Source organism: Rhea pennata, unplaced genomic scaffold (assembly GCF_028389875.1).
Source record: "Rhea pennata isolate bPtePen1 unplaced genomic scaffold, bPtePen1.pri scaffold_158, whole genome shotgun sequence".
In the NCBI taxonomy this organism is placed as follows: domain Eukaryota; kingdom Metazoa; phylum Chordata; class Aves; order Rheiformes; family Rheidae; genus Rhea; species Rhea pennata.
The window spans coordinates 43164-56536 of NW_026907631.1; the positions used below are offsets into that span (position 1 = coordinate 43164).

The following is a 13373-nucleotide window of genomic DNA, read 5'->3' on the forward strand; positions in this document are numbered from 1 at the left end:
CATCCCTGGGAATTGCCCCATCCGCCTTCCAGAAATCGCCCTGTCCCAGGAATCGTCCTATTCCGGGAATCACCCTGGGAACGGCCCCATTCCCGGGAAAAGCCCTGGCCCCATTTCCAGGAATCGCCCCATCCCGGCGATCAACCCGTTCCTATTCCCGGGAATTGTCTCATCCCGAACTTCATCCTGGGAAACGCCTTAACCAGGGAACGGCCCCGGGAATCGTCTCATACTAGGAACCGCCCCGTTCCCGTTCCCGGGAATCGCCCCGTTCCCGGGAATCGCCCCGCGCCGGCGGCTCACGCGATCCAGCTGCCGCACGACGGCTTCCCGGCGCCTCTCGGCGGCTCCGGCGGCGGCCGCTCGCTGCCGCAGGCTCCCGACGCGGAGCAGCAGCGCCCGGATCTGCCGCTCGCAGGCCTGAAAATGCCCCGAACCACCCCGAAACGGCAGCCTGAGCTGGGGGGTGGGGGCTGCCCCTCCCCCCGATCCGGCTGCCCCCCAGCCCCCCCCCCCCAAACCACCCCCGGTGCCTCCCAACTGCCCCCGAACTGGCAACGACGCAAGGACCCCGGGGTGGCAGTGCTTTGGTTTGGGGCTTGTGTGCCCCAAAGCGCCCCGTTTTGCCCCAAAATGGGCACCAAGAAAGGAGAGGAGACCCCCAAACTGCCCCAGATCTGCCTAGGGACCCCAAAATTGCCTCCCAAATCTGCCCCCGCGTCTCCGGAATTGCCCCTAAACTGGCGATGCTGCAAAGATCCTGGTGTGGCAGGGTCCTGGTTTGGAGCTTACGTGCTCAAAACTGCCCTGTTTTGCCCCAAAACGGGGACCGAAAAAGGGGGAGAGCTCCAAACTGCCCCCAAACCTACCTGGGGCTCCAAAATTGACCCCCCCCAAACTGCCCCCCAGGTCCCCAGAACTGCCCCCAAATTGGTAATGCTCCAAGGACCCCAGCGCGGCAGCATCCCAGTTTGGGACTCATGACCCCCAAATTGGCCCGTTTTGCTCCAAAATGGGAATTGAAGAAGGCAGGAGACCCCCAAACTGCCCCATATCTGCCTGGGGACCCCAAAAATTGCCCCCAAAGCTGCCCCCAGGTCCCCAGAATTGCCCCTAAACTGGGGGACACAGCAAAGACCTCAGGGTGGCAGTGTCCAGGTTTGGGGCTTACTTGCCTCAAACTGCCCTGATTTACCCCAAAATGGGGACCAAAAAAGGGGGGAAGACCCCCAAATTGCCCCCAAACCTACTTGGGGACCCCAAAAATTGCCCTCCAAACTGCCCCCAGGTCCCCAGAACTGCCCCTAAACTGGGAACGCCACAAGTGGCAGCACCCCGGGTTGGGGCTGGCGCACCCCAAATCGCCTTGTTTAGCCCCAAAACGGGCTCCCCGAAAGGAGGGGGGCGGGTGACCCCGAAGCCGTCCCCACCCCCCTGCGACCCCCTAACCCCCCCCCCCCCCCCGCTGCCACGTCCCACCTTGCGGCGCGCCCGCTCCTGGCGCAGGGCAGACCAGGCCTGGGCCAGCGCCAGGCTGGGGTTGAGGTCAAGACTGGGGTCAAGGTCAGGGTCAAGGTCAGGGTCAGGATCAGGGTCAAGGTCAAAGGGCAGCTCCAGCAGGTCCTCGGGATCGGGCGGCTCCGGCACGGACCTGCCCGGGGGAGTGTGTGTGTGGGGGGGGGACGACACGGTGGTTTTGGGGACCTGCCAGCACCCATGGGTGGGGGTATGGGGGGGGGCGTGTCCTGGGGGCACCCTGGGGGGGGGGTTAGGGGTCCTGGGAGTGGGGGGAGGCCTGGGGGGCACCCAGAGGGGATGTGGGTCGCTGGAGAGGGTCAGGGATGCGGGCGGGGGGGGGCACCTTGGGGGGGGGCCCAAAGGGGCTCAAGGGAGCAATAGGGGTCTCAGGAGCACCGCTATGTGGGGAGGATGGGGGTCCTGGGGGGGGTGAAGTATCCTGGGGCACCCAGAGGTGGGTTTGGGGGTCCAAGGGGGTCATGGGTCCTCGTGTGGGTCCCAGGGACCCCCAGAGGTGGGGGTCAGGAATCCCAAGGGGGATCTGGGAATCCCATAGCGGTTGCTGGGGGCACCCTAGGGTGGCAATGGGGGTCGTAAAGGGGTGCTGGGGGGGGGGGCCTGGAGCACCCAAGAGCAACACTGAGGGTCCCAAAAAGGGGGCTGAGGCACCCCGGGGTGAGGCTGGGGATCTCAGGGAGGGGGGAGGTACCCTGGGGGGGGGAGGTGGGGGGTCCCCAGGGGGCTGGGGCACCCCGGGGTGAGGCTGGGGATCTCGGGGAGGGGGGAGGTACCCTGGGGCGGGGGGGAGGTGGGGGGGTCCCCAGGGGGCTGGGGCACCCCGGGGTGAGGCTGGGGATCTCAGGGAGGGGGGAGGTACCCTGGGGGGGGGAGGTGGGGGGGTCCCCAGGGGGCTGAGGCACCCCCGGGGTGAGGCTGGGGATCTCAGGGAGGGGGGGAGGTACCCTGGGGGGGGAGGTGGGGGGGTCCCCAGGGGGCTGAGGCACCCCGGGGTGAGGCTGGGGATCTCAGGGAGGGGGGAGGTACCCTGGGAGGGGAGGTGGGGGGTCCCCAGGGGGCTGGGGGCACCCCGGGGTGAGGCTGGGGATCTCAGGGAGGGGGGAGGTACCCTGGGGGGGGGAGGTGGGGGGTCCCCAGGGGGCTGGGGCACCCCAGGGTGAGGTTGGGGATCTCGGGGAGGGGGGGAGGTACCCCTGGGGGGGGGAGGTGGGGGGTCCCCAGGGGGCTGGGGCACCCCAGTGTGAGGTTGGGGATCTCGGGGAGGGGGGAGGTACCCTGGGGGGGGAGGTGGGGGGTCCCCAGGGGGCTGGGGCACCCCAGGGTGAGGTTGGGGATCTCGGGGAGGGGGGGAGGTACCCCTGGGGGGGGGGAGGTGGGGGGGTCCCCCAGGGGGCTGGGGGCACCCCAGGGTGCTCTCACCGCAGCAGGGCCGAGACGCTGTCGCCGGAGTCATGGGCTCCGCCGTCCCCTGTGTGGGGTGGGGGGGGGGGGACACAGTTCAGAGCCCCCCCGGCTGCCCCCTGGCACCCCCCAACTGCCCCCCCCACACTCACTCTACTGCCCCCCCTCAACGGTCACCCCTCAATCACCCCCCCACTGTCCCCAAACCCCCCCCAGTTGCTCCCCAGTAGCCCCTCGGTCCCCCCCCCATTGGCCCTCTAAAACTCCCAGCTTCCCCAACGCCCCCCCAGCGGGCCCCAGCCCCAGCTGCCCCCAACACCCTGCGGTTGCCCCCAGTTCTCCCAATCACCCCCAGTCCCCCCCAGTTCTCCCAGTTGCCCCAGCTCCCTCCGCTTGCCTCCCAGTTCTCTCAAATGCCCCCAGTTTCCGTGGCACAGAGTCCTCTCGCTTCCCCCAGTTGTCCCCAGTCCACAGCCTTTGCTGTGCTCCCAGCCCCCCCCAGTTGCCCCCAGTTCCCCTCAGCCCTCCCAGTTTCCCCAGTCTCCCCAGTTGCCCCATACCAGGCTGGGGGAGCCGCCGTCGGACGCTCTCCACCTCGGCCGCCCCGGCGCCGCTCACCCTGCCGGCACTCCGCTGAGCCCCGCCCCCCGCAGGCCCCGCCCCCCCCCGCAGGCCACGCCCCACCCTCAGGCCCCGTCCCCCCCTGCAGCCCCACCCCCGGGGCCACCTTGCAGCTCCAGGCTGGATCCTCCCCTCCCCCCCCCCACGCCCAGGCACAAGCTACAAGCCCCGCCCCCCACCGCAAGCCCCGCCCCCAGCCCCACCCAATGGCAATAGGCCCCACCCCCGCTGCCGGCTCCACCCACAGCACCAAGCCCCGCCCCCACAGCTGGCCCCCCGACCAAGCCCCGCCGCCCATGGACCCCAGCCCTTTCAACAAGCCCCACCCCCCTCATGGCAGGCCACACCCCCATCCTGAGCCCCTCCCATCACCTGCAAGCCCCACCCCCTTTGGGGGGGACCGTGGCCCCACCCACCCGCAGCAAGCCCCACCCCCACCCCTGCTTTAGCACAAGCTCCTCCCACTCACCAGCAGGCCCCGCCCCTCAGCCTCGGGCTGCTCCTCCCCGTCCTCGGGCTCTGCCTGTGCCAGCCAAGGCCCGCCCCCCATCAGGAGCTCCGCCCCCAGAGCCTCCACACGCCCCCAAGCCCCGCCCCCTCCCAAGCCCCACCCCCAGGAGCCCATCCCTGAGCTCTGCCCCACAAAACCCACCCCCCTCTGGAAACCCCACCCCTCCAGAAGCCCCTCCCTCCACTTGGAAGCCCCACCCCCCCACTGAAGCCCCACCCCTTCTGCAGGCTCCACCCCCCCTGGACCTTCTCCCGTGTCCCGTCTCCACCCTAAGCCCCACCTCCTTCTGGAGCCCTGCCCCCAAGCCCCCACCCCTTCCCAGAGCCCCCACCCCTTCCCAGAGCCCCACCCCTGAGCCCCGCCCCTTCCCGGAGCCCCGCCCCTCCCCGGAAGCCCCGCCCACCTGCAGCAGGGCCCAGGCCAGGGCCCACGGTGGTGCCGAAGGCCCAGGACGTCGCTCGGCCGCCTGCAGCCACCTGGAAGGGACCCAGGCGTCCGGGCACCGCCATCACCCAGGGGCCCAGGCGTCCGGGCACCCACCATCACCCAGGGGCCCAGGCGTCCAGGCACTGCCATCACCCAGGGGCCCAGGCGTCCGGGCACCCACCATCACCCAGGGGCCCAGGCATCCGGGTGCCCACCCCCCAGGGACCCAGGCATCCGGGCACCCACCATCACCCGGGGGCCCAGGCGTCCGGGTTCCCTCCCCCTCCCCCCAAAGAACTCAGGTGTCTGGGTGCTGCCCTCAGCTGGGGGCCCAGGCATCCGGGCGCCCCCCCCCTCACCACGGACCCAGGCATCCGGGCACCCACCATCACCCAGGGGCCCAGGCGTCCGGGTTCCCTCCCCCTCCCCCCAAAGAACTCAGGTGTCTGGGTGCTGCCCTCAGCTGGGGGCCCAGGCATCCGGGCGCCCCCCCCCCCACCACGGACCCAGGCATCCGGGCCACCCCCCCGCACCATGGACCCAGGCATCTGGGTGACCCCCCCCCCCCCAACGGACCCAGGCGTCTGGGCACCCCCCGCCCCACGGACCCAGGCGTCTGAGGGCCCCCCCCGCCCCCACACGGACCCAGGCGTCTGAGTGTCCCCCCCCGCCCCCCCACGGACCCAGGCGTCCGGGCACCCCCCACCCCACGGACCCAGGCGTCCGAGTGTCCCCCCTGCCCCCACGGACCCAGGCGTCCGGGCACCCCCCCCCCCCAAGGACCCAGGCGTCCGAGTGCCCACCACACCACGGACCCAGGCGTCCGGGCGCCCCCCCCCCCCCACAGACCCAGGCGTCCGGGCGCCCCCCCCTCCACGGACCCAGGCGTCTGGGCACCCCCCCCCCCCCCCACGGACCCAGGTGTCCGAGCGCCCCCCCCCCCCCACGGACCCAGGCGTCCGGGCACCCCCCACTCCACGGACCCAGGCGTCCGAGTGCCCCCCCCCCCGGACCGAGGCGTCTGAGTGCCCCCCCCCCCCCGGACCCAGGCGTCCGAGTGTCCCCCCTGCCCCCCCACGGACCCAGGCGTCCGAGTGCCCCCCCCCGACGGACCCAGGCGTCCGAGTGTCCCCCCCCGCCCCCCCACGGACCCAGGCGTCCGGCCCTGCTCCCCACTCACCGGGGCTCCATGGGGGGCTGCGCCGCCTTCGAGCACCCCGGGGTGCTCTCTGGGTCGGGGCGGGGGGCCCTGTGGGAGGGGGAACATGGTTATCACCCCATAGGGGACCCCAACACCCCCCCCCCCCTCGGGACCCCAAACCCTCTCCCCGCACCCCCGGGGTCCCTCCGAGCCCCCCCCCCAGCCGCCATTTCCCCCCCCCTCCCCGGCGCCATTTTCCCTCAGCGCCCCTCTGCCCCCCCCAATCCTGGGTGCCCCCCCCGGCCCAGGACCGCTGTTCCCCCCCCCCCAGGGCCCTTTTTACCCCCCCCCCCAGGCCCCAATTTCCCCCTGGTCCCCCTCATTTCTCCCCCGCCCCCCACAGCGCCCCCCGCCCTCACAGGCCCCCCGGTCGCCATGGTGACGCGGCCGGCGCCGGCCCCGCCCCTCCGCCGCTTTCCCGCCAACCGCAGGCCCCGCCCCCTAGGCGCGTCACGGCGCCGCTCGCCCGGCCGTCACGGCTTCGGGCCACGCCCCCTCCCCTTGGACACGCCCCTGCTGCCACGGACACGCCCCCTCCCCTTGGACACGCCCCTTCCCCTCTGGGCACGCCCCTCCGCTCCGGGCAGCCGCCGCCATGTTGAGTGAGGGCGGCGCGGGCGGGGCGGAAGCGGAAGAGGCGGTGGCGGCGGGGCCGGGCGGAAGTGGGATCGGCGGGGTCGAGGTAAGACGGGGCTGCAGGTACTGGGGGTAACTGGGGTTACTGGGATGACCCCAGGGGTGTATGGGGGGGGGGGGGGGACAGTACTGGGAGCTACTTGGGGGTGCGCTTGGGTATACTGGGGGAGCTTTGGGGGGGGTTGTAGCGGGGTACTGGAGGCGTAATGGGGGGCACTGGGGCATACTGGAGCGTAAAGGGACCTTACTGGGGGATACTGGCAGCGTAGTGGCGATACTGGGGGGAACTGGGGGATACTGGGGCTGTGTTGGGGGTGTAACGGGGTTGCTGGGGGTGTAGGTGGGGCTCCGAGGGTGTAATGAGGATACTGGGGGGGGACACTGGGGAGTGCCTGGGGGTGTACTGGGGATATACTGGCGGTACTGAGGGTGTGATGGGGATACTGGGGACATACTGGGGGGGTACCAGATGATGTACTGCGTTACTGGGGGTGTAATGGGGGTAACTGGGAGAGACTGGGAGCATCTTGGGGATATAACGGTAATAATGGGTGGGGTACTGGAGGGACACTGGGGATAGTAGGGGGAACTGGGGAATACTGGGTGCATACTGGGGGGGTGCTGGGGATACTGGGGGAGCATTGGGGGTGTAATGGGATAATAAGGGGAACTGGGGAGTACTGGGAGCATTCTGGGGGTGTACTGGGGGGTACTGGGGGGCATTGGGGATAGTAGGGGGAACCGGGGAATACTGGGTGTATACTGGAGATGTACTGGGAGTATTGGGGGGTATTGGGGATGTAATGGGGATAGTAGGGGGAACTGGGGAATACTGGGAGAATACTAGAGGTGTACTGGAAGCATATTGGGGATAATAGGGGGGAACTGGAGAATACTGGGAGCCCTACTGGAGATGTACTGGGGTTACTCTGAGGGCACTGGGGATAGCAGAGGGAACTGGGGAATACTGGGAACGTACCGGAGGTGTACTGGGGAAGCACTGGGGGTAGTAAGGGGAACTGAACAATACTGGGAACATACTGCGGGTGTACTGGGGATACTGGAGGAGAATTGGGGGTGTAATGGGGATAGTAGGGGGAACTGGGGAGTACTGGGAGTGTACTGGAAGAGCACTGGGGATAGTAGGGGGAACTAGAGAATACGGGGAGCATACTGGGGATGTACTGGGGTTACTGTGAGGGCACAGGAAATAGTAAAGTGAACTGGCGAATACTGGGAATGTACTGGGGATACTGGAAGAGTATTGGGGTGTAATGGGGATAGTAGGCGGAACTGGTGAATACCGGGAACGTACTGGGGGTGTACTGGGGATACTGGAGGAGTATTGGGGGTGTAATGGGGATAGTAGGGGGAACTGGCAAATACTGGGAACATACTGGGGGTGTACTGGGGATACTGGAGCAATATTGGCGGTGTAATGAGGATAGTAGGGGGAACTGAGGAATAGTGAGAGCATACTGGGGATGTACTGGGGGATACTGGGAGGATACGGGGTGGGGGGTTGGCAATACTAGCGGTCTAACAGCCCTGGGCATACTGGTTTTGCACTGGGAATAGGGGGCGGGGAGGGGGTTGGGGCGCCCGCCGGAGGCCGGCGGGCAGCGGGGAGGGCCGCGGGGGCAGCACCCATGGGTGTCCGGTTGTTGTTCTCCCCAGATGACTGTGCACAACCTGTACATCTTCGCCCGCGACGGTACCTGCCTCCACTACAGCGAGTGGCACCGGCGCAAGCAGGCCGGGATCCCCAAGGAGGAGGTGGGTGCCGTGGGGCGGCTGTGGGGCGGCTGTGGGGCGTGTGGGGGGGTACTGTTGGGTGGCTGTGGGGTGGTAGAGGGGTGTAGGGGGGGTACTTGGGGGTGCTGGGGGGCACCATGGGGCAGCAGAGGGGTGCTCGGGGCGGGTACTGGGGGGGCACCGTCGGAGCACTGTGGGGCAGCAGAGGGGTGCTGGGGGGCACCATGGGGTGCTGGGGGGTGGCCGTGGGGCAGCAGAGGGGTGCTGGGGGTATCATGGGGCACTGTGGGGGTGGCAGAGGGGCACCGGCAGGTACCATGGGGCACGGTGGGTACCGTGGGGCAGCAGAGGGGCACTGGAAGGTGCCGTGGGGTGGCGGCAGGTACCATGGGGTGGCTGTGGGGCAGCCGTGGGGCGCTGGCGGGCACCGTGGGGTGGCCATGGGGCACCGGCAGGTGCTGTGGGGCGGTTGTAGGGCGCTGGCGGGTGCTGGGGGGCGCCGGCGGGCGCCGTGGGGTGGCCGTGGGGCACCGGCAGGTGCTGTGGGGCAGTTGTAGGACGCTGGCGGGTGCTGTGGGGTGCTGGCGGGCATGGTGGGGCGGCTGGGGGGCACCGGCAGGTGCTGTGGGGCAGTTGTAGGACGCTGGCGGGTGCCGTGGGGCGCCGGCGGGCACGGTGGGGCGGCCGTGGGGCGGCTGTGGGGTGCCGGCGGGCATGGGTGGGGCGGCCGTGGGGCGCTGGCACATACCGTGGGGCGGCCGTGGGGCGCCGGCGGGCACAGTGGGGCGGCCGTGGGGCGCTGGCACATACCGTGGGGCGGCCGTGGGGCGCTGGCGGGCACCGTGGGGCGGCCATGGGGCGGCTGTGGGGCGCTGGCACGTACCGTGGGGCGGCCGTGGGGGCGCTGGCGGGCACGGTGGGGCGGCCGTGGGGCGCTGGCGGGTACCGTGGGGCGGCCGTGGGGCGGCCCGTGGGGTGGCCGTGGGGTACCATGGGGCGCGCCGTGGGGCGCCGTGGGGCGCCGGGCCGGGTGCGAGCGCTGTGCGGCAGGAGTTCAAGCTGATGTTCGGGATGCTCTTCTCGCTGCGCTCCTTCGTCGCCAAGATGAGCCCCACGGACATGTATCCTCGCGGGGGGGGGGGTCCCGGGGGGGGGCCTGGGGGTCAGGGGGGGGGTCGGGGGTCCCGGGGGGGACCCTTGGGGGGGGGGGGTTGGGGGGGGGGCTGGGGGTTGGGGGGGGGGATCTGAGGGGCCCCCATGGGACGTCCTGGCATTGGGGGGAACCCAGGGACCAGGAGGATCAGGGAGGCCAGGGGACCCCCCTGGGGATGTGGGGGGGGGCCGTGGGGGGTTCCCAGGGATTTGGGGGGGATTTGGGGGGCCCCCGGGGGGTTCCCAGGGATGTGGGGGGGGCCTGGGGGGGGCTGAGGGATTTAGGGGGGCCGTGGAAGGTTCCCAGGGATTTGGGGGGGGCCGTGGGGGATCCCAGGGATTTGGGGGGAGGCCCGGGGGGTTCCCAGGGATGGGGGGGGGCTCCGGGGGGTCCCGAGGGATTTAGGGGGGCCGTGGAGGGTGCCCAGGGATGTGGGGGGGGGCGTGGGGGATCCCAGGGATGTGGGGGGGCTGTGGGGGGGCCCCGAGGGATTTGGGGGGGGCCGGGGGTTCCCGAGGGATGTGGGGGGGGGTTCCCAGGGATGTGGGGGACCCCCGTGGGTTCCCAGAGATGTGGGGGGCCAAGGGGGGGTCCCAAGGGATTTAGGGGGGCCGTGCCAGGTCCCAAGGGATGTGGGGGGTTCCCAGGGATGTGGGGGGGCAGTGGGGGTTCCCAGGGATTTGGGGGGCCCCCGGGGGTTCCCCAGGGATTTGGGGGGTCCCGAGGGAGTTGGGGGGGGTCCCCGGAGTGTTCCCAGGGATGTGGGGGGGGGGGCCATGGGGGGTTCCCAGGGATTTGGGTGGCCCCCAGGGGTTCCCAGGGATGTGGGGGGTCCTGAGGGACTTAGGGGGGCTGTGGGGGGTTCCCAGGGATTTGGGGGGCCCGCAGGGGTTCCCAGGGATGTGGGGGGGCCGTGGAGGTTCCCAGGGATTTGGGGGGTCCTGAGGGACTTAGGGGGACCGTGGGGGTTCCCAGGGATTTGGGGGGCCCCCCGGGGGTTCCCAGGGATGTGGGGGGGGGCAAGTGGGGGGGTCCCGAGGGATTTGGGGGGGTCCTGAGGGACTTAGGGGGGGCCGTGGGGGTTCCCAGGGATTTGGGGGGCCCCCCGGGGGTTCCCAGGGATGTGGGGGGGGGGGCAGTGGGGGGGTCCCGAGGGGATTTGGGGGGGTCCCGGGGGCGGCGGCGGCGGCTCCTCCTTAGCGGCCAGGCGCGACGGCTTCCTGTGCTTCCACACGAGCAAGTACCGGCTGCACTACTACGAGACGGCGACGGGGCTGCGCCCTGGCGCTGAGCACCGACCTCGGCGTCGCCTCCCGCCCGCGACGCCCTGCACCACACATCTACAGCAACGTGAGCACGGCGCCCCCCCCCCCCACCTCCCCCGGGAGCGGGGAGCCCCCCCGGGAACGGGAAACACCCCCCCCGGGAGCGGGGAGCCCCCTCTGCCCCCCCCAGGGAGCGGGGAGCCACCTGCCCGCCCCCCCCAGGAACGGGGTACGCCCCCCAGGGAGCGGGGAGCCCCCCCAGGGAGCGGGGAGCCCCCCCCCCCAGAGAGCGGGGAGCCACCTGCCCGCCCCCCCAGGAACGGGGGTATGCCCCCCAGGGAGCGGGGAGCCCCCCCAGGGAGCGGGGAGCCCCCCCCCCCCCAGAGAGCGGGGAGCCACCTGCCCGCCCCCCCCAGGAACGGGGTACGCCCCCCAGGGAGCGGGGAGCCCCCCCAGGGAGCGGGGAGCCCCCCCCCCCCAGAGAGCGGGGAGCCACCTGCCCGCCCCCCCCAGGAACGGGGTATGCCCCCCAGGGAGTGGGGAGCCCCCTCTGCCCCCCCCAGAGAGTGGGGAGCCCCCTCTGCCCCCCCCAGGGAGCGGGGAGTCCCCCCCTGCCCCCCCCCCCGGGAACACGAAACACCCCCAGGGAGCGGGGGAGCCACCTGCCTGCCCCCCAGGAACAGGGAACCCCCCCCCAGGGAGCAGGGAGCCCCCTCTGCCCCCCCAGGGAGCGGGGGAGCCCCCCCCCAGGAGTGGGGAGACCCGCCTCCAGGGAGCGGGGAACCACACACACCCCCCCCCCCCCCGGGAGCGGGGAGCCCCCCCAGGGAGTGGGAAGCCACCTCTGCCCCCCCCAGGGAGCAGGGACCCCACCCCCCCCAGGGAGCGGGGAGCCCCCCCCCCAGGGAGCGGGGAACTCCCCCGTGCCCTCCCCAGGAACAGGGACCCCCCCCCCGGGAGTGGAGAACCCCCCCTACCCGCCCCGGGAATGGGGAACCCCCCCCCCAGAGAGCAGGGACCCCCTCGGGAGCGGGGAACCCCCGCTAGGAATGGGGAACCCCCCAAAACCAGCCAGCCCCTCCGGGAATGGGGAACCTCCCCCCCCCCCGGGAGCAAGGAAACCCTCCCTGCCCCCCCTGGGAAGAGGGAACCCCGCCCCAGGAACGGGGAACCCCCCCCCCCAAAAAAAAAACCCAGCCCCCTGGGAATGGGGAACCCCCCCACCCCCGGGGACAGGGACATCCCCAGAACGCCCCCCCCCCCCCCAGGAATGGGACCCCCCTCCCGGGAACGAGGAACCCCCCAAAACCGCCCCCCCGGGAATGAGGAACCCCCTGGGAATGGGGATGCCTGGGCCCCGGGGTGGGCACTCCCGGACGCCTGGGCCCCCTGGGGGGGGGGTGGGACACTCTGGGAGCTCCCGGGACGCCTGGGCCCCTGTGGGTGGGGGGTGCCTGGACACCTGGGTCCTTGGGTTGGTGGGTCTCCGGATGCCTGGGCCCCCTGGGGTGGGCGAGAGTCTGCGGGGGGGGCACCCGGATCCCTGGGTGGGGGCGAGGGGGGGGGGGGGTAGGGCACCACCCGGACGCCTGGGCCCCCCTGCCTCTCCCCAGGGTGGGTTAAGAGGCTACTGGGAGTGTGGGGGGGGGGGCAGATACTTGGGTCCCTGGAGGGTGGGGGGGGGGGTCTGGAGGGGTCGGGGGGGCCCAGGGGGGTCAGGGGAGGTCTGGGGAGCCCAGAGGGGGGTCTGGGGGGGCAGGGGGGGGCAGAGAGGGGTCTGGGGCCCTGGGGGGGGCAGGGAGTGTTGGGGGGCCCAGGGGGGGGGCAAGGAGGGCCTGGGGGGGTCAGGGGAGGTCTGGGGGGTCCCGGGGGGGGGGGGCAGGAAGGGTCTGGGGGGTCGCGGGGGGGGGGGGGGGGGCAACTGACCGCCGCCCCGCCGCCGCCCGCAGCTCTTCGTGGAGCTGGTGGTGAAGAACCCGCTGTGCGGCCCCCGGGCGCCGGTGCAGAGCGAGCTCTTCCGCGGCCGCCTCGACGCCTTCGTCCGCTCGCTGCCCTTCTTCTCCGCCCGCGCAGGGTGACCCCCCCCCCCCCCCAAAACCCCCCGGGGGGGGGGGGGGGGTCGGGGACCCCCACCCACCCACCCACCGCCACCCCTGGGTGCTGGGACCCCCCCCGCAGCCCCCCCCTGCCTCCCTGGGCGCCGGTGCAGAGCGAGCTCTTCCGCGGCCGCCTCGACGCCTTCGTCCGCTCGCTGCCCTTCTTCTCCGCCCGCGCAGGGTGACCCCCCCCCCCCCCAAAACCCCCGGGGGGGGGGGGTGGGGGGTCGGGACCCCCCACCCACCACCCACCGCCACCCCTGGGTGCTGGGACCCCCCCGCAGCCCCCCCCCTGCCTCCCTGGGCGCCGGTGCAGAGCGAGCTCTTCCGCGGGCCGCCTCGACGCCTTCGTCCGCTCGCTGCCCTTCTTCTCCGCCCGCGCCGGGTGAGACCCCCCCCCCCTCCCCCCCACCCCGGGGGGGGGGCTTGGCACCCCCCACCCACCCCCTGGGTGCCAGGACCCCCCCCCCCTCCTTCCAGGGGTGCTGGGGACACAGCCGGAAACCCTCCCCCCCCCCCCTCCCCCAGGGGGAAGTGTGAGGGGACCCTCTGGGGACATGGGGACCCCGTGGGGCTTTGGGACCCCCCTTGGGGAGCCTCTGCCCCCCCCCCCTTGGGGACACGGGGACCCCCTCTGACCCCCCCGCGGGGACCCCTGACTCCCCCCCACCCTGGGGACAGGGGGACCCCTCTGCCCCCCCCCTCCTTGGGGACATGGGGAACCCCTCTGACCCCCCCCGGGGACCCCTGACTCCCCCCACCCTGGGGACAC

General features: G+C 72.1%; 2 protein-coding genes across 2 annotated transcripts; one reads left to right on the forward strand and one right to left on the reverse strand.

Moving 5' to 3' along the window:
• Positions 1-299: 299 nt before the first annotated feature.
• On the reverse strand, positions 300-7727 carry LOC134154208 (uncharacterized). Its single transcript, XM_062600924.1, has 9 exons — positions 7637-7727; positions 7312-7484; positions 6581-7236; positions 5676-5744; positions 4473-4545; positions 4028-4081; positions 2956-3004; positions 1480-1651; positions 300-420 (listed from the first exon to the last, which is right to left on the reverse strand). The coding sequence occupies exons 1-9, from the start codon at positions 7725-7727 to the stop codon at positions 300-302; spliced, it is 1458 nt and encodes a 485-aa protein (XP_062456908.1).
• On the forward strand, positions 6340-13026 carry TRAPPC1 (trafficking protein particle complex subunit 1). Its single transcript, XM_062600922.1, is given in 6 exon segments — positions 6340-6378; positions 8010-8108; positions 9138-9208; positions 10448-10520; positions 10522-10590; positions 12455-13026. Coding segments are annotated over 5 exon segments (441 nt in total). The 5' UTR covers positions 6340-6378; the 3' UTR covers positions 12584-13026.
• Positions 13027-13373: the final 347 nt, after the last annotated feature.